Source organism: Anomalospiza imberbis, chromosome 12 (assembly GCF_031753505.1).
Source record: "Anomalospiza imberbis isolate Cuckoo-Finch-1a 21T00152 chromosome 12, ASM3175350v1, whole genome shotgun sequence".
Classification (NCBI taxonomy): Eukaryota; Metazoa; Chordata; class Aves; order Passeriformes; family Viduidae; genus Anomalospiza; species Anomalospiza imberbis.
This window is the reverse complement of record NC_089692.1, coordinates 8,278,659-8,305,524: the sequence shown is the minus strand read 5'-3', so window position 1 is coordinate 8,305,524 and position 26,866 is coordinate 8,278,659. Positions and strand designations below refer to the sequence as shown.

Below are 26,866 nucleotides of genomic sequence, written 5' to 3'. Positions count from 1 at the left end.
TCTTTGAAATCTTTTTATTTCCTGCAAAACCCATCACCCAGTTCCTTGATCACAGACACTTCCATAAATGGTTCATCTGGGAATTTTGCAGCCAGTAGAAAATTCCACTTAAACACTGCAACAGCCCCAGGACTTGGGGTAGTTGCATTTTTCCCACCGACATAGCTAATGGAATTGCTATCCATTTTGCATGATTATTAAGAAAAGAAGAGATTTTCCAACCTTATCCTATAAATAAGCTGTGACTTACTTGATCTTGACAGGTGACTTAGTGCTGCTGTAGAGTTTTCCAGCTGCAATAATGTCTCAGAATGATGTATTCAGTGGGGTATCATCTGTGAGCTGTGTGTAAACCAGGGGGTCTAACAGGAGCTGGGAAGAACCATTTTTCCTCTTCAGCTTCCAAATGATGTCGTGCCTCCTGCTGGCCCCAGACGGGCACGTGTATGGATGGCCTTGGAGCTGGTAGGCATGTGCACACACACAGGAGTGTTCCTGGAGGGCCTGCATTTTTGTGGCTGCTCTATTTTCCTCTGGAAACCACCATTAATTATTTTTTTTTCTAACTATAATTTCTGGAGTTGAAAAATCACACCCGAGCAGTTTTCAGCCAGCCCACCCTCCTGCTGGAAAGGTGGGTGAAGTTTCCTTAGGCTCCTTAGGTAGCAGCACTCCTGTAGTATCACGTTTCAAAACACTTGCTTCCTTCTGGTCTTTATGATTTCCTTCTGCTGCCTGGAACAGCCCAGTGGCTCCACTGGGGTCAAAACTGTTCCTATTAAGGCACAGGGCATTCTTAATACTTGATTTTCAATTGCTCCAAAAGTCTGGTCAGCCAGGGGAATTTTCTGTGTCTGGGCACACAAAAGAGTGCCTAATAAAGGTATTTGAAAAACCATGGGTCAAATATAGAAAACACACGTGTGAGAGAAGAGACATAAGCCCTGAATGGGTGAGATGCTTTCTGACATCTGCAGAGCACAATTCCAATGAGCTGCAGATGCATGGGGTACGGGGAGTAGAAGCAAGAAGATAAGAAATTACAATTGCTAGTAATAGGAGACAAGTTGCCAGACCATTTTTTTGGAAGGCATGTTTTGAAATACATTTTAGTATGTGAGAAACATATATGGGTGGTAGAGGATAAAAAGAGGTTCTTATGGGGCTTTCAAACACACACAGTGATAGTAATTTAGCCTTCACCCAGTGTTCACCAGCACCTGGGTGTGCAGGATTTGGCATTTGTGCCCATGGCTTGAGCAGGATCTGCTCAGAAAGGCAGGGGAAGGATGCAGAGCACGCAGGCTCTCATGTCCATAGGCAACACAGACCTGTTTGTGAGGCCCTGTGTAAAACATGGCTCTGTCTCTTTACTGCATGGTCCAGGCACTAGCCAGCATATTGATTGTCAATAATGCATGCATGGGGAATAAATGGTACATTCCCAAGATACTAAGACAAAATCAAGATTTGCATATGAAAAATGTAATTTTTAAACTCCTAGCCCTATGGCACAGCTGATTTCTTAGCTCCTGCCTGACCCAGCTCTAAATGGCTGCAGTATTTGAGTACAATCTGTTTGTTCCTTTGACAAATTCTGATCCCAAACCCAGTGTATTTCTTGTATTGGGAATGTTCAGAGCATGTTATTAGCTGATGTTTGAGGAGGGAGGGCTCACAATAAAAGCTTCATTATCAGATTTAGAGCCACATACCATTCCTTTATTGACCTGCCTGGTGTAATCAATGCAGCAGCCACACAAGTTTGAAATCATCTTCCCTGACTGTAGGCTGTGCGTCATGCATCCAGTGCTGATTGTGCATTATCTTTTAAACGACACTGCCTAACTAAGTATGGATTTGTCTACCACGAATAGCCCTTCTTTCAATTTGAAGATGGTAAACCTTTTGGGTTTTTTATTGATATTCAGGATGACCTAAAAATAGAACTGTAATGAAGTGCACAAGGAATGGCCATTGTTAAAATGCTGAGGAGTGTGTGAGCACAGAGGAGCCTGTGTATTCTTTCACATTTTCATGCTTCCCCAGCTAGGTTTAGTGGGCAAGCTTCTTGTCAGAGCTGCTATTGTGTGTGCAGGGCTCCATCCATCCTCCTCCATAAAGTCATTGTTAGACTTGAGAATAACATCCAGCACTGCAAAGGTCACTCCTTCTTAAGGCCAGGAAAATTTCCATGTATATCAAAGGAAAAAGCCATTGGATTTTGTGTTTGGTGGTGTTAAATTGTCTAACAGCAAAGCAGTTCCAGCTGTCAATTCACGAATTTCTGATTTGTGGTTCTGCATATTCAGTGTCACAGGCAGGGGTGTGCTGAGAGGGCCGGTGCTATGCTGAAGCAGTGACTTTGTGATCTCCCCAGCTGGTATTTCGTTCGCAAGGGCTCCGTCCGTGGCGCCGCGCCGCTCCCGCCGCCCGGGCCGGCTCCGCGCAGAGCCCCGAGCCCGGCCCGGCAGCGCCGGAGCTCCGGCCGTGGTTCGGCAACTCAGCAGCGCTTCTGACACCTGGTGGTCGTGGATTGGGAGTGCGCGGGCCAGAAACGCTCCTGCTCTGCCGCAAACGGGGTCACCGCCGCCGGCCCGCACCGCCCCGCCGCCCATCAGCTCTTTCCACGGGCGATTTCCATCGGGGACGCGTCATCTCTGGATAAAGCGGGGATTGCTCTTTTATCCCGATCAGGATGTAGCTGTGGATAGCGTAGGAGGAACAGATGATTTATAAAAAGTTAAAATATCTTACTTTATTTTAAAGCTTCATCACTGTAAATAAATAATTAGATTCAAAATTCATTTTGTGTTTAAAAACTTATTCTTCAAGCTGGCGGACTTGCCCGGCTCTGTTATTAGGCAGATGGAGACTAGGGAAATTGCTTAGGCTTGAAATAGCACAAATGAATTTTTATATTTGGGGATGCTGGGGACTCAGCTCAAGAAAACCTCACCATGAACCACTTCTCTAGTTGCTCAAATAATTGGATAATCATACAAATAAAGCTAAGCTTATGTGTTAGACTGGGGTTTTAGTCAGAACACAAAATGTAGGTGAATCAGTACTGCTCTAAAAATACGCTTCTGAGGTTGGCTCCACAATTTATTGGCTCCTACGCAAAATGGCAAGACAGGTCAGCATCCTCTGATGTGAGATACTGTGATGACATTGAGGCTATTACAAATCTACCAAAAGGAAAAAAGGGAACAAAAGAGACTCTAAACTGCTGAAAGAAATGTGTAGAGAAAAGTATATTCTTTAAAGAGATTTAACTTCTGGGTTAAATGTCCAGCCTTTTTTCTGCTGGGAATATTACCCTGGTGCCTGAGCTGGCGGTTCAGCTGTTATTGCCGAAGTATTTCTTGGACTGAGAAGTGTGTGTCACAATCTGGTGTCTCTTGCTGCCAGTACTTGCACCCGGTATGAGTGAGAATAAAAGAGTAAAATATGGCAAGGGTTCCCCTCATGATTCAGATTTTTATTTTTTTTAATTGTTACAGTGAAGGGAATCCCTAAAGGCATTTTTTTTTGCTCATGAAGTTACCATTTTCCTTATATATATTGAAAGAAGGAAAAAAAAAAAAGGGAACCTTCATGACTATACTTGGCTTGTTGCAATTTTTTTTTCTAAGTTCATGCCAGCATTAACAGATCTGTCAGAACAAAGCAAATATGTCATATTGGCAGCTGTTACTTATGAGTACTTTTTCTTTATTGCATTTTGTTTTGTAATAATTGAGAAGCTTTTATGTTGAGCTCTGCATAAATGGTACTGAGTGGGAGGGTATGGGCATGCTTTCTATTATTCTGCCCCTCATGCATGTCTCCTTTTTCGTCTTTCCAGAACCACACATTGAGCCAGCACGCACAGTGAGCCACTGGCACTACAGGACACCTCTCTGCAGAAGACTTGACGGTGGCACAGTGGGGAGGACCATTTGAACATTACATCCAATCAAAGTGTCATTTGCAACCCAGATGTAAAACTCTAATGATTTGGCCATGAGGCGCTGCTATTATAAGCAGCTGGAAATGAATATTAATGGAAGAGATTAAAAGTATTCCATGCTCAGTATTTTTTATTGTCCTGCTTCAGCTAGTGTACTTTAGAGCTTCTGCTTCTGACTGAATTTATAGTGTTAGATAAATCTGCTTTGATGCTGTTGCCCTTTGTTGCTTCTTGTATTATATTGATAGTTAAAGATTAGGTGTGATTTTTTTCTTTTTTGTTAACTGCTTTTTAATTGCAATTTTAGGTAACTGTGCATTGTGATGTGATTGCTTGGCTATTGTCTGAATATTTCTTTTTAATTTTTTAATTAAAGACTAATGCTTTGATTGGATTTGCCAGTTCACCGGACAGTGATTAAAACTATGTAATGAATATAATCGGTTTCAGTGCAACTGGATGGTCTGCTTTATAAATGTGACTTAATCTGATTGCAATAACTAGTACAGTTCAATAAAGGGAATACATGAGCTTAGTGTCAGAGCTTGTCTGTCTGTCAGTGCCCCCTGCATTGCTGCTGCTGCTGGGGTGGCTGAATCTCAGTGATCACTCACCTGATGGCACAGAGCACTCTGCAGCCCAGGAGGAGGGAAAGCAAAAGCCATGGTTCTGTGTCTGGTATTGTGTTTGCTTCTGGATGTACCTCTCTGGCTCCACGGTAGGTTGAGGTGAGGTAAGAACATGTACTATGAAAAGGTATTGCTAGCTTATAATTCTCATTAATATTTTAAATTTTTCAGCAAGAATAGAAGAGCCAGACCTATAGCTGCCTTGCCAATATCTCTGTGCTTCTTTGTTTCAATACAAAAATAAATTTTCTGCATTGTATACAAATGCATGGATATTGGATCAGGTCTTGCAGACTGTGGTAGGAGGCTGCATATTTTGCCCACCCCAGACCCCTAGGTATTGTAGCTCTGCGTAAATGCCAACAGAGCCAATTGCCAGGCTTTCTTTTACTCTTTTTAAACTTATCTTATGGTAAGGAGGTCAGGTAAACAGTCATTTTAAGGACCATGGGCACCTCTGAAAAGTTAGAAAGATGGAGTTCTCCTGGTGTCTCTGGCTTGAATGAATCATAATCATCATAAATATTCAGCAGTTGTGACAGCTGAAATGATGTGGTTACCCATTCCTACAAAGTACAAGGCTTTGCAAGACTGTGGCATGGGAACATGCACAGTTAGAGCCTTTCAAAATCGCTCCACTGAGCTAGAGCACAACTGGTTGTCATTGGGCCATGTCTGGGCTTGGAGCACGTAAGTGATATTTTGTAGGAAATATGTTTTCATGGACATATAGTCAATGCCAAAATTATTTTATATAGTGAGCTTTTTTACAAGTGCAAGGGTGGCACAGCTTGTTGATGTGGCAGCCCATCAGCAGGAAGCACCAGAGCAGTCCTAACTTAAGAAAAGTTACAACTTTCTCAAAAAATAAAAGGAAGAATGTCCTATTTGAGAGAAATGATAGATGGTTTTTATTCTGCTGAAATAGCATTACATGAACAGTCAGAGTTTATTTACCACAAGTCAATGTGGCTTGTGGTAAATTTATGAACCCTAATAAAACAAAACCAGGAATGACTTTTCTTAATTCCAAAGAGGACAGTTCTGTTTGCATCTAGATTATTCCTAGCTCACTGTTTCTTCATCAAAATCACACTGAAATGATCTGTTTCTAGAAAAGAGTGTTAACTTTCAACCTGATTATTCCTCTCTAAACCACAGAAGAGATGTTTACAGGCTGAAAAATTAGTTAATGAAATCACCAATTCATTATTCCTGTTCATAACAGAAGCATGTTCCTAACTCAATTGTACTACTTTAAGATGGGAAATGGAAAAATGTCTTGCAGTATAAGCTCATAGACATGCCTTTGCAAAAAAAGCTGGCAATGTACAGCAGCTGCTGTAGAAAGAGCTCATGTGCCATCTTCTCCGTGCCAAAAGAAAGGTAGCAGGTTCTTACAATGGAGATATTGAAAAAGGAGGCTCTTTGCCTGACTGGTTTGAAATGATGTTGGATCACTTCTAGGCAAGCCTTCAGAAATGAAAAAGATGTAGGTTTCTATCTTCAGGAAAAGGTACTGCATTGCGAATCCCAAGAGTTGAACTGATGTTTCCATGCAGCTCGGAGAGCTGCCTTAGTAGTGCTGTACTGAAGCACACGCCTTTGTCTGAGCATCTCCCTGCTGACTAGTTAAAAGCAGGTGCACAGTCACTGTGCTGAGATGGGGAACTCCCCACACAGGGATCCTGTTTGGAGCTGCATACATTCCCCATGTTAATGGAAATGTGGGTGTGGGTCAGGGTGCTGGGAACCTGCTCAGCTCAGCAGTGCCAAGCAGTGCTTAAGCTCATGTTTCATCTGTCCCGAACCCTGACCATGGGCAGGGGTAGAGTAAAGGGATAGTTTGGTTTTCCACCTGGCCTTTGAAAGGTAAGTGTAGGCACACAGTTTGTGGTGATTGGGATGGGGCTGGGTGAGCCTCATCCCCAGTGGGCACAGCTGTGAGAAGCAGGTGAGCAGCACTGACAGCAGTGAGCCATGGAGTGCCCAGGGGCACTGAGCAACCACCAAAGGGAGCAGAGGGCACACAGGTGCCATGCATCAGCGTGAGGGGATAAAAGGTTGGGCTAAAGAACAAGGAGGGCAGATGCTTGCAGCCTTCTGAAGTGGTATGTTGTTATTGTGTATGGGTGAGTGCTTAATGCCTTCTGGTATTGTTTGGTGTTACTCTGTGTATTGTGGTTGTCTCAACTGTGGCATGTGCTGTGACAGGTAAGAGGCTCCAAACTACGAGTGAGGGCTGTGGTCCTGCTCCATCTTCTTCATCCCTTTTGGCATATGAGCCTCAATCATGAGCAGCCCAAGTCGGGTTAGAGAAAGGGGCTGGACTATACCCCCATGTCTGGGAAAAATGAGCTGTGGTCCTCTTCTGCTCTTACAATGTTTGGGTAATATTTGAATGCCAATAGACCAATGCCATTTCTTAAAAATGTTGTTTTTTTTTTTTCCCTAAGACAATATAGGCAAATGTGCCCACTTGCCATGAATCTACTGGGTTATTTTGTGGTATTTTTGAGATAACCAGGCCCATATGAACAGCCATCATTACATGGCAAGGGATGGTGCTGTCTTGATAACTGCTTTCTTAGGAGCCAAAGAAATCCAGTTTAGGATGTGGGGCTGAAAGCTACTGCAAAGAAGCAGAGGGAGAGCTGCCTACTATTCTGTTCCTGCCATGGAGCTCTATCTGTGACACACTGGACACCTGCAGCTCACAGAGGTGGTCCTTAGCCTATGCCAGAGTGCAGGACTGGTGTCTGACCCCCTTTTCCAGGGTCTGGTGCCTCGTCAGGCAGGGCTCTGGGGGGCAGAGCTCTGCAACACTACGTGGGGCCTTTGTCTGGTGCTTCCTGTGCTGCTGGTGCCACTGGGGAGCAGGAGCAGAGCAGCCCTGCACTGGTACAAAACAGCTTTGCTACCATAGTTGCAATCACACCAGGGAGTGCTTTGCCAGGGTAGTATATAGTTCCTGTATCTGCTAAAAGCTCCTAGGGAAAACAGAGCCTAACTGCAGGTGGGAAAAAGATAATATCACAGCTTCTGGTACATGTCTGAGGTTTCACCCCCTTTTTTTTAGTGGCCAAGAAGTGCTGCTGAAGGCATTTGGAAAGCAGTCAGAAATGCTGGCTCCAAGGGCAGCAATATTTCAGTAGCTATGATGCACTGAAAGCAGGCTGGAGAGCCTTTCCATAATCCCTGTGATGTTTCCCTGCCTGTGTAGCTTGCAGCTCCTGTGTGGTAGTGGTGCAGACAGGGGCTGGCACAGGCTGTTCAAGGTGTGGGTGACATGGATCACTCACAGGTAAGTGCTGAAATTCTGGATGAGGATGGGCTTTAGGCAAAATGTCACTTTATGATCCAAGTGGCATTAGGACAAGTATAGTGTTGGAGATCATGAATAGTTCTAAATCTGTAATGAAATGTCATACATACAGTTTAATATCTTCATGTTTAGAAAAATACTGAACTATAGATTCATATAAACAATAGATTAACAAAGGACTTGTATTTGTAGCAGTCTACCCTACCAGCTCTTATGCACTGAACAATCTTTGCATTTAGCTTCACTACATGCCCACACATCCAAAATATATGGAGATATTTAGTCAAGAAGCAGCAACCAGCACCTATTATCTATGTAGACAGCTTTACACATTTGTATTCTAGTCAGCACTTGTGTATGTTCTTGTCTGATCCATCACCTTCAGCAAGGGATCACCATGTTCGGTCAGGTGCTTCAAAATTTTGGAAAAAGCAAGTGTTTAGCCAATTGCCTCCCACAAGAAAGGCAGACAAAAGGCATTTGAGGACCGTTTGAGGGAGTGGGTGACTGATCACCTTGTGCTGAACATCTTTGAGTGGATTGGGCAAGATCACCCTACTGAGCTGGGAAAAATCAGGGAGCTCAGGGGTGTGTCCCTCCACAGCCATACTGCCCTCCCAGTCAGTTAATGAAAATTCCACCCTGTGAATCTGCACATTGCATGTCCAAAGTGTACAAGTTGCTCTGACCAATGTCTAAGAGTAGACAGGGGTTTGGTGTGTTTATCACGCTTTTATTGTGTAAATCACTCTCTGGTATGAACAGCAAAGATTTTTCCCCTGGTCTGCGAAGCAGCCTGTGTTTTGGCCCACACCCGAAAGGTTTCTGCAATCCTCTGTCCTCCAGAAGCATCGTCTAGGTTTGGCTGAGGTGCAAGAGGGCAGGGGTGCCATGTCCCTGTGGAATGTTGTCAGGGATCAGCCAGGGCAAGAACGGCCCCCGCAAGTGCTGTCCTGGCTGACAGCATGTGAGCCCAACACGCGTATGGCCACAGAAACGCAGATGGTGGGAGCTGCTGCAGCCACGGGGCTTCGGAGCCGATCGGAGCATGGTGTGCTCTTCATTGCTTTGTCTTTTTTCTGTTTTCCTCATTTCTGCCCCTGGTGAGATGCTTTGTTCTTAGTTTTGTCTGGTTGCATTACATTGCTGTTGTCCTAACAACTGTAAGGTCCCTCTCCTGCAAACAGAAGGATATGCCTTTTGATCTGTGTATTTGTGGATTATTGCTACTTTCCTGACAAAAAGGAACACCAAGCAGCATCTTGGCAGATTAGGTGACAGAGGGAGACAGGAGGTGTCCAAATGAGAAACACCGAGCACCCTGAGAGAGACAAGACGTTGACTGGTCACCGCTCAGGCTGCTCCAGAGCGCGGTGTGCGCTGCTCCGCCAGCCAGCCCCGTTTAACCATCAGAGATTGCCTTTTTCTGCGGAAAAAAGCGGAGCGTTCCCCTGGGGGCGCCAGGAGGAGGGGCCGGGGCCGGGGCCAGCCTTGTGCGGTGCTGCCCCTCGTCGGGCCCCGCTCGGCCGGCCTGCCCGTGCCCGCGGCGCTGTCCCTGCTCGCCTTGGCTGTCCCCTGCCATCCGCGGCCATCTGCGTCCCCGCTGAGGCGCCGCTCCCGCACGGCCCCATTGTCCCCGCGCGGGGCCGCGCCGCTGAGGCGCTTCGGGGCGGCTCCTTGGATTTTGTAAATCGAAACTTTCTTTCTGTTTGCTGGGCGGGTGAGCTACGTGCTGGACGCGAGCTGCCGGGGGCAGAGGCAGACGGGCTCGGGTAGCGCTCGGCTCTGGGGGGGTTCGCCACCCTGTGACATCTGTGGGTGTCACGGCTGCCCTGTGAGAAACATCACGCTTCAATCCTGCTTCTGAGTGCTTTAGGGACATCAATGCCCCCGGGTAAGGTGATGGTGTGAGAGCGTTATCACCGTTTTACCCACACTTGGCTCCTAACTGCTTTGTCTGTCTTTACAGCGCAGTCTGCTCTGGCAGGTTGGAGAGGCAGTGCTGGGTAGCACTGAAGTGTGGGAGAATGTACACACCAGCTTTTCTGGATTTTGCTTCTCCTGATGTTCCCAAGTACGTGTTGGTGTTAAAGCCCTGTACACACTGACGGTGTCCTCAAAAAGAAGGGACTAGAGAGTTAGTGAGTGCATGGTAGCACTCTGTGTGAGAAATCCTTCTAGATGAGGCATCATCTCTTGAAAAAACCTTTAGCCCCAAAATCTTTTTTTCAACTAAAAAAAATGAATTGTCTGTGTCTTCAGTTTTACATGACTGGAGCAGATACCTGGCTGCCCGTATGATCCTTCTCTGGCAACAAATGAGTGAGCAAAACAAGCCCTCCAAGCTGCATGTGCAGAAGCTGTGTCCCTGAGGTGCTGGGCTCTTCCTCACCAAGCCTTTAATTTAAAGGAAAGGGAGAGAGAAAAAACCTTTTTCCCCCCCTTGGTTGGAAGCAATGCAATAAACAAGTGCATCTTCTTCCAGTTGCAATTTATAGGCACTGTTCCTCAAGAAATTGGCTTCTATGCATGAAAGCTATAAATACAGATGACATTTGCAAAAGATACTACTTCTTCTGTACGTTTTCTGGTTTATTCAGGTATGTCAGTGTAAGCCTGTGATGAAGAGAAGGTTAAGGAAGTGTGCAAATGAGCTCAGCTAATGCTTTTGTAATGGTGCAAAATGGTCAAGAGCTTCCATTAGCCTAGGTAGGAGAAACAATTTGGGTTGCTAATTAGTAAGACAGAGTTTCATCCAAAGTAGGACCCAGAAACATTTGTCTTCATGATGGTCTTGTGACTTAAGAGTTGATCAGGTGTAGCATAATTCCCAATGGATATGCAATGTCATTTTCTGTTATGTTACATTGTATAGCCTCAAAATGCTTAAACACTGAAACCTGGAAGATGAAGCCAGAATAAGGTCTCATATACAGAGAGTGGAAAGAAAAGTGGTTAGTCTAAAAGGAGAAGGTAGACAAAACCTGACTTGTGTCAGAGCCAGTGGATGCAGTGCATGAGTTTAAATAGTTTTGCCTCTCTCTTTCTAATTGGCTTCATCATGTCTGTGATGATCCCAAGAACATTAGTCTTTAAATGAAATCCCATCTTCCACTTTGGTTTCAGTGCTGAAGCTGAGGGGATGTGTGGGTGCAAGCACAGGGCCAGGAAAGCTCTCTGCTGACTGGAGCCATGTCCATGATTTCCTGGCTGCTGTAGGTTTGTACCACCTGTTCTATTGCTAGGTCAACCCAGAGTTTTGGTGATGACCCTCTGTTGTGTATGTCTCATCTGATCCCTTGCTACCTGGGTTATTTTTTTTCAAAGTCCAGGGGTCTCTTTTTGCTTTTCCATGTTTCCCTCCTTCAGCAGTGGCACGTGCACTGCCCAGCAGGTTGTCAGTTTCCCAATGCTCACACAGCAGCTCTGTGACAGGAGTAAGTCTGACATGGAAGAATTTGCTGTGTTTGGTGTGGCTTGAGAAGGCAGGTAAGATGTGTTTGTCCTAGCAAACAGGAATGTTAATGCCCCTTCTCTTACTGAGGGGCTTAGCACCATAACAGAGCATAAAATACCAATTAAGTCCAGAGTCATCCCTGTCCTCCATTTTTCATTTCACAGATTATTTCCAGTTTTTGTTTCATTACATCAAATTATACACCAACCTCATTTTCTTTCTGGAAACTGCCAGAAAAGTGCATCTTCTTTTGTACTGCACTGTAAATATGTGCACAACCATTTCCCTTGACTTCACAAGTCTAATGTGCACACATGTCAGGCACACTAGGATCAGAGTCCTTGGTAATCTGGATAATTTAGGTAATACTGGATAACTTGACTGTGCATCATTAGCACAATTATGCACCAAGCTGTGGGAGAGCAAAAAACTTAAAACAAGCTGACCCCCAAACCCTGAAATACTTTTGTGTGTGAGAGAGAAGTCTGAAGGGAGGAGGGAGGAAAAAAAGTCAGCATATCTTTAGCTCTTTGTGGTTTGTTTGCCTGTTTTTTGTCCAAATGTTATTGAGAATAGAAACAAAAAATTAGAGAAGAACCACTGAGGAATCCAGAATACCCCCACAGTGTGTGAAACCCAACTGGAACAAACAAAGAAATAGGTGCTAGAAATATACACATTCAATCTTTGCAGACACATGTAAGCACCAGAGCTGTAAATTGGGCCTGAAAAACCAACTTTCTCTGCAGAGCTGTGCGTGGTTCCTTTTCTGAGACCTATCAGTTCATGCTATTCAGGAAGAGCTCCCCAGCTCAGCTCTGTGCTACTCTGCCCATAAGGGTGTTGAACAAATATTTTGTATCCAAGAGAGACTCATTAATGTCTTTCAAACCGGATGTAAGTTCCTCATTATTCTTCTGCATAGGTCTAGTAATGGGAGCCTCCTCTAGAGATGCCCTACACAGATGTCTTTAGGAAATGTTGATGGCATGAAGCAGGAATTGTTTTCACTGAAAGATTTATAACCTTATAACCTTTTCAAGACTAAGCAGTGCAAGTAGGCTGAGAACCAGCAGCAAGGGGTTTCCGACTTCTGCACTATACTCTAATACTGACTAACCCAGAGAAATCATTTTGGTCTAAATTTTTGCTGTTCTGGGTCCTCAGTATGAGGAATGAAATGTCAGGGGGTTTTCAAAGGTACTGAGTGTTTCTGACTGCTATTTGAATTGAAGGTTTAGAGTCCTTATTAAAAAAAAAAAAAAACCCAACCCCCCTCCCCCCAAGCCCATGGATCTTAATTTAGGGCTCCCCAAATCAGAAGCCACTTTGAAAGACATGCAGAAGCACAGAACAGCCGATAGATTTCCATATCCTGCAGGGTTTTGGCATGAATCCCCTTCTTTGGTTCCAGGCAGAAAAATACAAAGAGATATCTGTGAATAGGACCTCACTGGGTGTCCAACCCTCTGAGTGAAATTTCCTGTGCAGAGGATGGTCTCGGCCTACATTTTCTAGTTATTATATAGAATTTGTTTCCTGCTAAGCTAGAAAAAAATGTGTAAAAACATAAAACCTTCAGTGAATTCCCACCTTATAGAGCTACTTCAAGCTATACAGGCAGAATTTGTACTGGAGGAGTTGACATTGAATAGGATAGTTCAAGGGAGACACCAAAGCTCAGCAGAGACATCCTTTAAAAATTATTTGTCTTGTCTGCAATATTTTGTAATTTGATCCAAATCAGGTTTTTTGAGTAATACCATTAAAGTCAACAACCAACACCCAGGATGAATCAAGCTCTTAAAGTGCCATTCAGGCTCCTTGAGAGACGCACATCCCAATGACTCCTTTAGCAGTCATTAAACCAATTATCATCCCAGTCTATTTCCAACAATTATCATCATAGACTTTTTGGGTTTAATCAGCTTTTTAATTGACCTGTGAGTAAGACAGGAGATACAAAATTCTCCCCTGATACCTCAGGTGTAACTATTATACATTTAGCATTGCTGTGCACATGAAATTTACAGCATAATACTGACCTGGGGCTGGGATATGAACAACAATATACTCATAAATTAATGGTAAAAACAAATTAAAGGTAATAAGGGAGAAGAAGAGGAAGTAGTAATCTATAAACAGAATGTCACCATGCTTGGTGACACTGCCTCTGGGATTTCCTTGGCCAGCAAATTCTGAGATTGGAAAAAGGATTTTTTTTTTTCTAAAACAGTATGCAAAGCACAGAATAAATTGTAAGTGATACAAAATTTTTGACCATCTCAAAAGTGCTACAATTATTGAATTGTGTTGTAGAAATGTCTTCAGACAATTGCTTAGGATTTTAAAAAGAAATCAGCCATTTAGGCGTAGGTCCCAACTAACTTTTAATATCACTTGCCTTAGCACAGCGCTGCAAAGTGGCCTGAATGCAGCAATTTGCGGGATTTGGCACTGTGAGCCCCGCAAGCACTTAGCAAAAGCAATTGTGTAGCTCTATTGAAAATCCCGCATATCATGCTGTGGGGAGCCAGCACTTTTTATCTGTCGGCACTGTTGGTGACAAATATTAAAATAAAAAGTATGACACTATAGGTGCTTCAAAATTCAAACTGCAAGTTTCCTACTGCGGGACTTCTAACCATGTAATAAAGTGCAGGGAAGAAAGCAGAGTTCAGACCCCATGCTGTAATAAAGGCAAGGAAACCTTAAGTGTTCAAATACATAATTCATTCTCTTCTGAGACTTTCTTCCAGGTTTCTCCCAGTAAAGATTTTAATTTGTGCCTGGATGATACAATCTTTAATTTCTCTTTTACCTCCAGAGACAGCTGGGAAGGCGCTGGGGCAGCCGTCCCCATTGCGGGAGATGAGAGCAAATGGTCAGGAGGGGTCAGAAGCTCCTCTGCAGCTGGGAGGGTGTGACAGCCCCGCAGGGCCAGCCCGGGCACAGGAGCAGGATCCCGCGGCTGCCACTTGCTGTGAAATGCCTGCAAAACAGTCACCGCAGTAGTCAGTGAGCTTTGTTTGTTTCCCATAGAAATACTTTGCACCTTAAATAATACCTTCCTCCCAGGATTTCAAGGCACATAGCAAACTCTGGCTGAGCTTCATCTTCTTGTGGGGAGGTAAGACCCTGTTCCCACCTCTTCTTTTTCTGTACTTTCTGCTGACTTGAAGACTCTACTGTCATTTTGTTACACAATTTTCAAAACCGGCATTTGAAACACATGACTTTGAAATTTTTTTGTGAGCTATGAATATCAACCTTGAGCATTTATTGCTTTGTTGTATAAATATTTTTACCGCTATTTTAATAGCATTTTATGTAAGGAACAGTGCAATAATCACAAGGGAGAACAAACTACTGAGAAATTGGAGACATTGTATGTAGGGGTGGTACACATAAGCAACAAGTTACTGAGAAGTTATTGGCCATATAAATGAGCAAATATATTCCTGTTAAAAGTTCAGTGAAATCACTGCATTTATATCGGGGATAAATTTGGCTCAATTGTGAGAAGAATGCATGCATCTCACTCTGCAGTGGTCATTTGACCTAAATTATGTACATTGATCTGTGTTCCCCCCTGGTGTTAGCATACCAAATTGACTGGATTACATATTCAGATGTAAAGCTACAGGAATGTGCCTTTTGACCCATTTGCATTTTCTAATCCAGGCTCTCGAGTCTAGTTATTTTCTTTTTAAACCCTGGTCTTTTTTCATTCCTTCTCCAATACTTTCTTGGGGACTGGCATCCATCTCATCCCAAGCCTGGTAGAGTGCTGGGCAGTGAATGCTTTAGAGACTGTTGTCTTAGCTGGGGTTTGGTCTTCCCAGCTAGGGTAATTCAGGCAGAAGTGTTTGCACTCATGGGGTCTGTGCACTTTTGCTCCCTTTCCTGGGAGGAATCCCAGAAATCGTTTGCATGTTCAATCTTCAAAAAGTTTTTATTTTAATTATTTGTTTACAAAATGGTTGGAAAAATTGTGCCCCTGTTGATGCTGCTGAGAAGGCTGCCATGGATGTTGGAGGAGCTTGGCCTGCAGATAGAGGCAGAGGACATCATGTTTCCATCTGGGTCTCCAGAAGCAGAGGATGGTGGATCAGGAGCACAGCAGGGCTATCCCATGGCAGAACAGGGTGCTGCCAAAGCAGGCTCTGGGCCTCTCAGCAAACTTCCTCCGTGGTGCCAGCTGCTCCCAGGAAGCCCAGTTCCTATGCCTAGACTTGCTCTTTCAAGAAAATACTATTTCATGCTGCTTTTTAACAGCTCTTCAGGCTAGGCAGAGTTAACTCTGATCCCTTTCTGCAAGACAGACTATTAATTACAAGCATGAGCCTGGTGCAGCTGGGTTGAATTGTGTTAAAACAAACAATTTAAAAAAAATTAAGCACCCTCTGCCTACTTCAGTTTAGGGGAAAGGTCTCTCTAACTACCTGCTCAGAGGCTACATTGAGGCTCTTTGACTCTGCTCTGAGACTTGCTGACACTACTGATTCAACACTGTATCAAGACACTCCAACTGTGATCTGAGACCTGGAGCAGAGCAGGAGCATCTTGACACAGTGTCAAAACAGTAGTCAGGAGCGCATGGACGCAGCACTGAAAGGCTTTTGTCTCCCAAATGAAAAGGAGCTGGATTATTTTCATCTTTTTTACTTTTTTTTTTTACCTTTTTTTTTTTTTTCCTATTAATGGTAGCTTTCTCTTAAATAAAAATCCCCACAGTTTATTTGCAGGAAGAAAGCATGACATGTCCCCCTCCCCCCGCCTTTTTGTTTGATAAAGCAAAGTGACAGACAATGCCTTCACTGTACAATGTACTTCACTAAAGCTTCACTTTACTTCTTTGGCTTTGGAGAAGTAAAAGGCTATATTTCAAAATTATTCCAGTTTGGGAACCAAAAGAGGTTAATCTTTTCATGAAGCTGCACATCATTCATCTGTCTCTCTTTGCATTTTTGTGTTTGTTGTATATTTGGAATTGCATATTTGTGCAGTAACATAGTTTTGATCTGACTTATAGTTTTGATCTGGATTATAGTTTTGGACACAGTGTTGCTCACCACCCTCCCCACAAAATTCAAGCTATAATACCTGTGAATTCAGTTTTGAGTGTTGACCAATGTTCAAGAGAAGAAATTAGTTCAATTGACAGAATGTGATGATGCCTGCTGAAACAGGTTTCTTTTCTGCAGATGAGATGGTTTTAATGCTGCATGGACTGTGACTTTATAACAGGTTAAACTCATTTCTTTAAAAAATGAGAATGCAATTGAATTTATGTTTCCTTGCTGGGGTCACAGGTACCAAGGAATTAGCAAAACCATCTACTGCATGTTTTATAGATGACAGTGATTTTGCTGAATGTTAAATGAAAACAATCCATTAAAATAAAAAATGAAAATTCTTTTTGTTTCCTTTTCCTCTTGGGCCTTCCCAAAAGGAGGTCGACACCGACCCAGTTTGAAAAATACTTGCCTAAGCCAATCACTGCCCAGCATGTATTCCCTTGAGCAACTTGAGTGGGCATGATGCCATCCGAACAGATGGGCATTACTGTAGGCAACCAAGAGACCATGCATGTGAATCAAGTATGGGTGTTTACAGCATCATTTCCCTGATGAGAATGTCAAAATGGCAGCCCAGTCCGAGCCTTTGGCTCAGTTCACTTGCATTTCACTAATTCAGCTCTAAAATGGACAACTTCATGAAATAAATTATTAACATTAAGTTGGGTGGTCCTGATTTTACTTCATTGAATTGGGCAGAGCAGGTGGGTAATGGACTTGCTGAAAATACCATGCTTGGCTCCTGTCTGTAGCAGGGGGGTTTGTTCTTTTGAGAAATGAGGGCAAAGAAGCCCCCATGTCTATGCCAAGTATAACATAACAGGCCAACACATCAGTGCTACAGATGTACTCCAAACTGAAAGGAAGAAACATTTTTACATTTGTTCTAAGGAGGCATGTTATTTCAATCAAAATTAAAACAGTATAAAAGGGGACTTACGTGCATGATGTATTTGAATAATATCCCAGTGCAAGGTCAGCTCCTTAAAGGTGCACATATTGAATTAGGATTTCACTGCTGTCCTAAAGAGAGATGCACATAAATGGTGCAACATTTCTGAGCCCAGCAGTCATTGTAACTCCTGTATCTGTTGAACAAAGAGATTTCTACTGAATTATCATTGAAAGTTCTCTACCATCTGTTAAAAAGAGAACTTCAAGTACAGAAAATAAAGACTGGAATTTGAATATTAATGCCTTTATCTACTTGAACAAAAAATGCTATAAGATATATATTCTGGGAACTTGATATAAAGTGTATCTCTGAAATGCTGTAATTATTTTGCTTTTCTTTTGAGGATCTCGTGTATTTTCTTGCAGCTTCTGTGTGCTTGTGCAATGCTAACTGTACCCTTCATTTTCAGATGTGGTAATCTACATAACATTTTGCTTTCCTAAGTGGCTAGTCAGCCTGAACTTGAAGAATTGGCATGCTGAACCATCAGTATCAAGTATAAAATACTTGAATACATATTTCTTTCAGGAATAATGCAATATCTTACAGATAATAGCTAAAATACCTGGTGTTTTACAGTTGTTTCTGTTTTTGTTTGGGGTGGTTGGTTTTGTTTTATTTAAATAATCTAATTTCTTAATCTTCTAAGAAGTACCTGGTGAGTTTTATATCTAATCCTATGCTTTAGTTGGGGAATTCAGGAAAAAAGGAGCAGCTTTTCAAAACCATATTAGGATGGCAATGCAAATAAAAATAACATTTTCTAACTCTTGATTGGAACAAAGTGTATCTGAAATGTGTCATTTTCTGTATGCAGATTATTTAATTATTTTCCTCTCTCATTTCAAGCTATCAAAATCAACATTTTCATTTGTCTTCTACACTGTGCTGTGATGGCTCCGCTTTCTGCCATTAGACTTGCTAAAATGCTCTGATACCTTCTTTTTCATTTTCTAGGGAGCGTAATGTTTATTTTCTTGCTCAATGTCATGGTAACAGAAAGATTTCCTTTATATTACAGCTAAGTTTGTGCTTTAAATACAAGCAGGGCAGGTTGGAGAGTGCAGTATATCCCATGTGGAAAGGCAGCACTTGCTTTCTGGGTGCCAGCACATACTCCCAGCTGTTGCTGTGGGGTCACAGATGCAGCTCACACTGAATCAGTTAAAAATGTAGCAGCTATGCTTGGGGACACAAGCTCAAATTTTCAGGGCCTGATTATTCTGTTAGTTTCATATGTGCAATTCCCACAGAAGTCAGCAGAAGCACTACATGCAAACCTGACAGGCTAATTTGGAGCCCAGAACTGCAAAGGATGTAATCATACATTTGCTTTCTGTGGGTTCTTGGGGTGTAATTCTCACCCATCTCCATGATATTGGGATTTTCCACAGCTTTTGAAAAACTGGATGAAGAAAAAAAATATTAGGTTACTTTTAATATTTTATTTTTAATAATCAGGGGAAGGAAAAGAAATCTGAAGTAAATGAGTTCATATAGGACCAGCCCAGAGTGAAAAATGTGTTCTACAGTGCTCTGAAAACTGAGCTAAGAGTAATACAACGTATGTCACATTATGAGCAGGGAAGGGCCCCGAGGGATGAAGGCAAACTAATCAAAGGAATAGCTAATGGCCTAGAAGGAGAATGGGGAACAACCTGCTTCTTACAGAGCCCACTCAGCTCAGAGGGCTGGTGTGTAGACTGCTGGGACCCCAGCCTAAGGTCTCAATGATTTTATCCAAAACAAGTCAAATTCAAGACAATTTTTAAATGTCTATATATTTTATTCTTTTATCAGAAATTTCTTTCACACAGAGAACAAGAGACTGGGGCTGAATCACCACTGCCACATCTGCACAGGCTTCTATGACATTACTTATGCCTGTACTCCCACAGCACACCAGGGGTAATGCTGCTGGTCTGTTTTGCCTGCTGACTGATCAGCATCTCAGGGCAAATAAAATTGTCAAGTAAAATGGATTTAGCACTGGATCATTAAAAGATGATCTGAAAAGGTGACCAGTTAGGTCTAAGCAAATTGTCACTTGTTTCAATAAGCAAATGGAGACCAAAGACATCTTTAATATGATGCTCCCAGTGTCAGTATTAACTCTCTTTCTCATCTGTTTTCAGATTAATGGGACTGAGAAATCAAGGAAAGAAAGTGGAGGCTGGAGTGATGCTGATTGCACTGGAAGGTATGGCAGTTGGTGAACTAATGGAGAACAGAATTACAGACATCCATAGGAATTGAAGGAGCCTTACAATAACTAGGCAAGGCAGGCAGTGCAGCCTGCACAATGGAGAACACGGAGGTTCACTGTGCCCTCTCTCTTGAAGCCTACAGCTTTGGGAAAAGTTCAAAATACAGTCCTAGGAATCCCAAAGTTTGCTGGCATCCCCAAATACACTAAGTAATATTTGCAGTTCTAAGGCCTATTTTGCAAAATTTTAAATGTTTAATGAAATCAAGAAGGTGAGCAGGGCAGACAGTATGTATTGTTAGGGAAAGCAGTAAATGAAGCATAGCAGAAAAGGAAAGCTTATGGATGGAGAAGAAGTTGTCTGATTTTTAGGCTAGTGAGCTGAAAGCAATGGTGGGATATCCAGAAAAAAAGAGTCAGAAAGTGTCAGAGATACAGAGGTAGATAGGGAGAGGTGAGATGAGGAATCAATAAAATAAATCTTCTGTAGTCTTGGGAAAGGTTAGGTTGCCTTAATAGCTAGTGTGGATGAAGGAGAAAACACAGAAAAACATGAGTGCTGCTGACTTGTACTGGGAGAAAAAAAGCTGAAGGTTACCAGAGAAAAAAATGGGGGTCTGTCAGAATGAGAATAAGAGATTTGCTTTGGACAGAAGGAAGGATTTATGTTATGAAGACTGATTAAGGAAAACAAACATGGTGTGAAGAACTCTTGATATGGCCAAGATATGATCTTGTGAGGAAGAGTTTGTAGAAGCTTTCTTAGGGGAGGGACAATGTTTACTGTGTGGTACAATTAGCCACAAATTAACTTTCCTGGCACTTTGGCAGTTAGGTATTAAAAACAGGTCCTGGTGTGCCTGTGTATATGTGTACATATATTTATCTATAAATATATATATATATTCATGCTGAGGCTGTCCCTGAGCCCAGGGTCATTCCATGTGAACCCCACTGCCCCAAAGTAGCAAGGAGGTGAGGGGCTTGTCCTCTGCATGTGTTTTGTACTGCAGCTATTCAGGCTCATCCAGTGATTTTAGGTTCCTGTAGGAAGCTTATTCCTACAGGGAGTAATATATGCAGCAGATGTTTGCAGTGACACAAAACAGCCTTTCCAAAGAGGCTGCATTTCTTCAACCCAAACGTTCCTGTGTGAGAATGGCAATGCATACAGACTGAGGATGTGCACAGGCTTGTAGTGTGAATTTCCAATGCACATATAGATTCTATTTCTGTGGGGGACAGCTAGGTCTTATAGCTGTGTCTCTTGCATGCTGGTCCTGCCTTTTGCAGAGGTGTGGGTGGCTTGTACTTTATCATTGGTCTTTCTCTGCATTTCTGAGGTAATTCTGGACCGGTGATTCTGCACAGGTAATTCTGTTCATCTCTGGACAGGCCTTGAAGGCACTCAACGTGCTTCTACATGGCTCCTACTTCCATATTACAGGGCAAAGATGAGTTTTCTCACTTCATGTGACGCCTGTGGTAAGAACACTTGGTCTAGGTTGTACATTCTGTTCATAAGATAGCATAGAAATTCTCCGCAGTTGTAAATAATTTTGTCCTTTTTAAACTAGGGAATAAAAGCAAGCCTCAGTGGCCAGTGCCAGGTAATTCATGCAGCACACATAAGTGTGTTTGCTTCAGAGTAGAAATTGGACAGAAGTAGATAAATAAAAACAAACTGAAAGCACTCTTTTTGAATTTGTTTTTTAGATGTCATGTCATTGATAGTCTTTATTTTATGCTGCTGTTAACTACACACTGTAAAATGAAACCAGGATTTGGAAACTGTGAATTGTTACTCAAGAAAATGAGTGAGGAAGGAAGTTTCAGTGGGAGACTGCAAGTGTGTTAACGCTACACTTACCTGTGACTCATGGTGCAGATCCTTGCATAACAGGCAGGTATTCTGGGACAGAGATTTGCACCTGTATTTCAGAGTAATTCCTTATTTCACCTTGCTTGGAGTTACTGCTGACTCCTGGTGAAAAGGGCTGCACTGCTTGTTTCTGCTACCACTCTGCTTGTTTGCCTTCCTGTCCCTTTTCATAAACTTTAGTGATGGTGTGGCAGCAGAAAGGAGAAAGATTGGCTCAGCAAGCTGGTCTGATGGAGAGCTGTCCTCAGAATTAAACAGAAGCAGAGTCTTCTGTCATGCAGGGGAACTGAACTGAGTGATATGATGATTGCGTGGTGTCCACATCCCATGTGAGGGAGGGGCTGGAAATCTGCTGCTGCTTGTGGGAGGAAAATGTGGGAATAGAACCATCCCTTTGGTGGTAGCCTGAAGTTACACTGGGTTGATTAAAGCAGGAAGTATTTTGTCAGTCTTGAGGCAACTGAACATATGAGACAGGTCAGTATGAGCTCATCCACATTTGGTGGTGCACACACAGCTCTTGGTGTCTGCATTAGGGACTTTGTGGAAATGAGTTTTATAAAACTAAGTCTGAGGTGGAATTAGCTTTTGGTTAGTGTGTTATTGTGTATAAAAAGAAAACAAAGACATTTGATAAATTATATGCAAAACCAGCAATCCAATGGGTGATTAGCTTGCTTTTTTTTAATGCACTAATGCACTACACCTGTTGCTAAACAGCTGTTACAAAACTCTCCTACGTGTCTAACAAGGTGAACTCTTCACCAGTTTAGGACTGGGTAAGAAGGGGAGCTGTGTTTCTCACTCAGCTTGTATGCATGCCAGAATCCAGACCTTCAGCTGCTTTCCCCTGCTCCCTTCATAACATCCATTTTCTCACACACAAAGTGTTACAGCTATGGGCTTTAGCAGCACAGATCTGCAGCTGTCACCAGCATCTGATTTTTAAATCCTTTTCTGTATGCTCATATGTTTGTCATTTAAGTTACTTATTTTTAAATTACAACAGAGTCAATATTTCACTTTATTTGGGGGCATAAGCATCATGAATCAGGAGAGGCCTGATATAAGAACCTTGATCACACTGAGGAATTCTTTCTGATAATGGACAGTTTATGATGCTCCCTGTAACAGCAAGGGTAGGGGAATTGCTCCACTTTGAGGCTTTTGAGTTCTATCAAAAGAACTCCTTTGTGGTTACTGCTCAAACCCTGTAAACACTTGTTGCTTAAAAGTGGCCCTCCTTCTGTCTTGAGTCTTTTGATTTTTTTCCCCTTCTTGTAGGGATACACTAACAATGCTTTTGTTATGTATGATGAGGTAACATTTCTCAATAAAACCAGCTGTGTGTACTTCTTAGAATCCTAATCCTCTCCTTCAAATGCTCAAGACTCATCTAATGGGCTTCATTTTACAACTGTTCCCTTAAATCTTTTATTTTTTAAAATGGTCCTGGTTATTTTCATACTTTAATATAGTTCTGTTTAATTTTTGTGATGCATTTTTGGTTTATGAGAAATGCTTGCATTTTTTCTGCTTTGCTGCAAATGCTAACTTCTCTGAAGCAAATGCCCTTTTCCCTCTTTAACTGTGGAACTTCCTCACCCTGTGTTGAACAACCCCTCTTTCTCTCCAAAGCTGGGATCTCCACAGTAAGATTTGAACATGGGCAGTTTTGGAGTTGGATTTTTTTGTCTGTTTGTTTTGTGATGGGTTTGTTTCTTGTGGATTTAGGGGAGGGAAGTTGGTTGGTTTTTTATTTTTTGCCCAATATCCGTTAAACGACTGGGATTCTTTGGTGCTGAAAAGTGTAATGAAATATAATGAAATGCAGTGTATCTGTTATTCTAATGTAAGTTTTAGTGCTGTTTAAATTCTGAGTAGCTATATGACTTCTGCTGACATGCTGTACTCTCTGTGAAGAAAATCAAGAGTGTTTGAAGTCCAGAAGACAAGCTGAAAGCATGACTCTTCCCATTAAAAATAATGTTATATGTGGCGAGTGAACTAAATATTGCTTGTCTTTTCCTTCTGATAGTCCTAACTCCTTTTTAAAATAAGTTTTTAATTAATTTCAGTTGGAACTTGTGGCATAACTGTTTCATGGACATTCTTAATGGTACTTTGATTCCTTCTTGTACAGTATTATAACTATATTTTTTTCTGGCTCTGTATTGCCTGTTTGCCCTTCAGGCTACACAGATTACAAAATGAGATTTCTCTGCGTCTGGCCACTGATCTACAGTCTCTTTTCTGTCCTCTAATCTGCTGTTCTTTAATACTTTGATTCCTTATGTTCTTGGGTGGCCTTTCTTATCCCTCTCTTTTGGATTTAGTGTTTTCTCTAGTTTTTCCAAGGCTGCTTTCTCAATGTTCATTGTCTGTTTGGCATCAGCATGATCTGTAGCTTCGCTCTTTCTTCCTTTCATCCTTCACAAGATCTCTGCTGCATATGGTGGACCACCTTTCTTTTAAACTGCTTTAGCAAAAGCTCTTTCAAAAACTTAAGCAATCTCCAATCTACCTTCTTGCCCATTCTTATCCTTACTGTTCCCTCCCCACTATGCTCCTAGTTTGAGATCTGTCAACTCTGCATGACTAAATCAGTGTAAATAGGCTTGGCAAACAGTTTTGGGTTCTTATATGTTGGCTCTCCCCGAGTCCTCAGATTTTTTTCCCCTCCCTCTCTCTGCTAGAAAACCTGCTCTTTTCTCTCTCTCGGCACCATCTCTTGAGCACTGTGTCTTTCTCTCCTTTTTCTGTCTTTGTCTGTTGTCTCCAGGGCCTCCACTGTCACATCATACAGTTCTTCCATCATATTTGGCATTTCTGACCTGATCTTTCTCTCTAGCTTGCTGGCATTTTCTCATTAGTTACAGGCGTCCCCTGATTCTGTCAGACTTTTTTTTTTTAAAGTTATTTCCTACAGCTTTTCTAATTTTTTTTTCCCCTGACTTTTAAAAATGTCCTCTAACAACTAAAGCAAACTGGAGGGGGTTTGTGTTATCTTGCTTGCTTTCTTCCTTTTTTGTTTTGCATATTGACTTGCTGGAGCCATTCTGAAAAACCTTCAGACCATCCCATTTGTAGTGCTTAACGCCAGTGCCATCTGGATATCTACAACTACTGAGGAAGGCTGAGGTAGCATGTGATTTGAGAGTTAACATTAAACTATCTACTGACCATCCTGATGCAATTTTTAGGGCTTTTAATATGGTTTGCAGTATGTTTGCATCACTAACTGTTTATGTTGTCAGCGTGGTGCCTTGAGCTTCCAGTTGCACAGCTTTAGCAATCTTCACTTATTGGCATTCTCTTTCCTAGGGCCAAGTTTCCCAGGAGATTTTCCTCATGTGGCACAATCTTCTGTAAACTAGAGCGCTGAAATCTCTTAGCAAAATTAGTCCATCAGGCTTTAGTACTGGGTGACCTCACTGCGAAACAGCCACTAAAATACGTTTATGTGTCCAGATTGTCTAGGTAATTCCATTAGTATCATTCTCATGGTAGCTGAGCACATAGATTGTCTTATTATCACAGTGCCTGAATTAAATTCAGGCTAATTTAGTAGATGGTAAACTCTACTGCTGCTACGGGTTCCATGTTATTCTTCACTTCCGTAAACTTCTCTCTGTTTTTAATGTGAACTTTTAAAAGAGAAATGCAATTGACTTTCTCCTTGTTAACAGCTTCATTTTTAAAATAATACACACAAATTAAATATAAATGTAGGTGATGTATTTGTTGTATTGTCATAAAAGTAGGAGAGATTTATTTTTATTTGTCAAAAAACATATTTGAATTAATATTTCATTCTTTTGATGATGCCACCTTTATTGGGACAGTTAAGGTCAACAAAAATGGGTGTAGTATAAACTCCTGTATACTGAGACTGAGCAATTAATAATTTTTCTTTACAGAAAAGAAAATCAGCCAGTCTTTGAATTGTTTTATCAAGTTTTCTTTCGAAATACACAAAACTTGTGTTACCTGAAATCAAGTGGACTCTAAAAAACTATATACAGTATTTTTTATTTTAAACTAGGCAAAAGAGCAACCTTGGATGGGGAGATTTGGATAATTATAGCACTTTTGATTTTTCCTTTTTTTTTTTTTTTCTTTTTTTTTTTTTTAATTGAGATGTTGACTGCATCAAAGTGAAAGGGGAGGAAGGTTCTGTTGCAAGTCTTGCCCCAAGGGTGCTTCATGATTGTGGATTTCTTTGCCTTCTTCCAGTTTCAGCCATGTTAGGTAAACAGTACAAGTCCAGAAACTCAGTTTCTAATTCTTCTGTGAAGATACAAATTTGCCAGTAGCCACTGTGTTTTGCTTTTGTTGGTTACATTGCCTTCAGAACTGCATTTATCCTTTCATACAAAGCAACAATTAGAAGTATGCTAAAGTGAAGTGCTGCTTTTGTGAATCTCATTTATTCCTTCTCAAGTTTTTCATTTTTTTTTAACACTGGTGCTACCTGACAAAAAGATTTCATGATGTTACCAGGAAGTAGTCTCATCTTCTCCACTTGCCCAGAAAACCCCATGGTCTTAGAAAATGCTGTAGGAGGTAGACTACTTCCAGTAAAATCTTTGAAGTTTACAGGATCCTAGAATGGTAACTTTAATTTTCAGGCTTGGCTACTGAGTTTTTGTAACAATAATTGCTTTAAAGGATAAAAAACCCAAACACATGAGTCTGGGGAAACAAGAAGCTTGCTTTATCAAATCATAAAGATCAGCCGACCTTCCTGACCAGCAGAACTGTTCAGCACTTCTGAAGCTGCATGCTCATACTGAGGGAGGCAAGGATTTTGAATCCCTCTGGTCAGGCTGCCTGTGCCTTAGGTTCCTTCTCCCAAGACATCAGAATGCTCCCAGTGGATGTCCCTGCTCGAAGAAGGGTTGGGTTGCAGTGCATCTTCTGCTGCTTTATACACCATGTAAATTATCTTGTGAAATCTGGCACAATTTATTGGTTACTGACTTCTTCAAGGGGAGATTTCTTGGTCCTGTTCAGAAAAGAAAGCTTTTACATGCTGTGCTGGCAAGTGAGTACGAGAAGAAAACAAAACAATCTCCTTTTCTTTTGTAAGGAGAGAGTATATTCATAGCTGATGGTTTGTTCACTAATTGCATGTGTTATTTTCTCAGAAGGTGTTGTCTAGAGCAGGAATACTCTTTGCTTTCACAAGTAGGACAGTTTTTTAGTATTAAAATTCTATTAATTTACCCAAAGAAATAAAAAGAGGAAATAAATGGTTTAGCTGTCTATTGTCACATGCAAAATCCGCGATTTGTTAAAAAGACCATGTAGAAAGGAAACATTTTGTTTTAATCTCTCTGAGTTCTGTTAAGCAGCAAAGAACCACTACTTTTG

The 26,866-nt window shown here is 41.9% G+C and overlaps 1 protein-coding gene and 1 long non-coding RNA gene across 10 annotated transcripts in view; both read left to right on the top strand.

Moving 5' to 3' along the window:
• The window catches only part of ZNF423 (zinc finger protein 423), a 265,551-nt gene extending 261,066 nt beyond the window's left edge, over positions 1 to 4,485 (top strand). For all 6 annotated transcript variants that reach the window (XR_011003353.1, XM_068202661.1, XM_068202658.1 and 3 more), the window contains one exon: positions 3,851 to 4,485. Coding sequence is in view for 5 of the 6 variants with exons in the window: in XM_068202661.1 (XP_068058762.1) it covers positions 3,851 to 3,880 (30 nt within the window). In the remaining variant the exon portion in view is untranslated. The remainder of the gene's footprint in view (positions 1 to 3,850) is intronic.
• A 2,986-nt stretch (positions 4,486 to 7,471) lies between these two features.
• The window catches only part of LOC137481146 (uncharacterized), a 91,785-nt gene continuing 72,390 nt past the window's right edge, over positions 7,472 to 26,866 (top strand). For 3 of the 4 annotated variants that reach the window (XR_011003351.1, XR_011003349.1, XR_011003350.1), the window contains exons 1-4: positions 10,824 to 14,496; positions 16,420 to 16,616; positions 17,812 to 17,898; positions 19,538 to 19,602. This is a non-coding gene — a long non-coding RNA (uncharacterized lncRNA). Of the gene's footprint in view, positions 7,889 to 10,823; positions 14,497 to 16,419; positions 16,617 to 17,811; positions 17,899 to 19,537; positions 19,603 to 26,866 lie in introns of those variants that run through there. The other variant, XR_011003352.1, reaches the window with a different exon arrangement.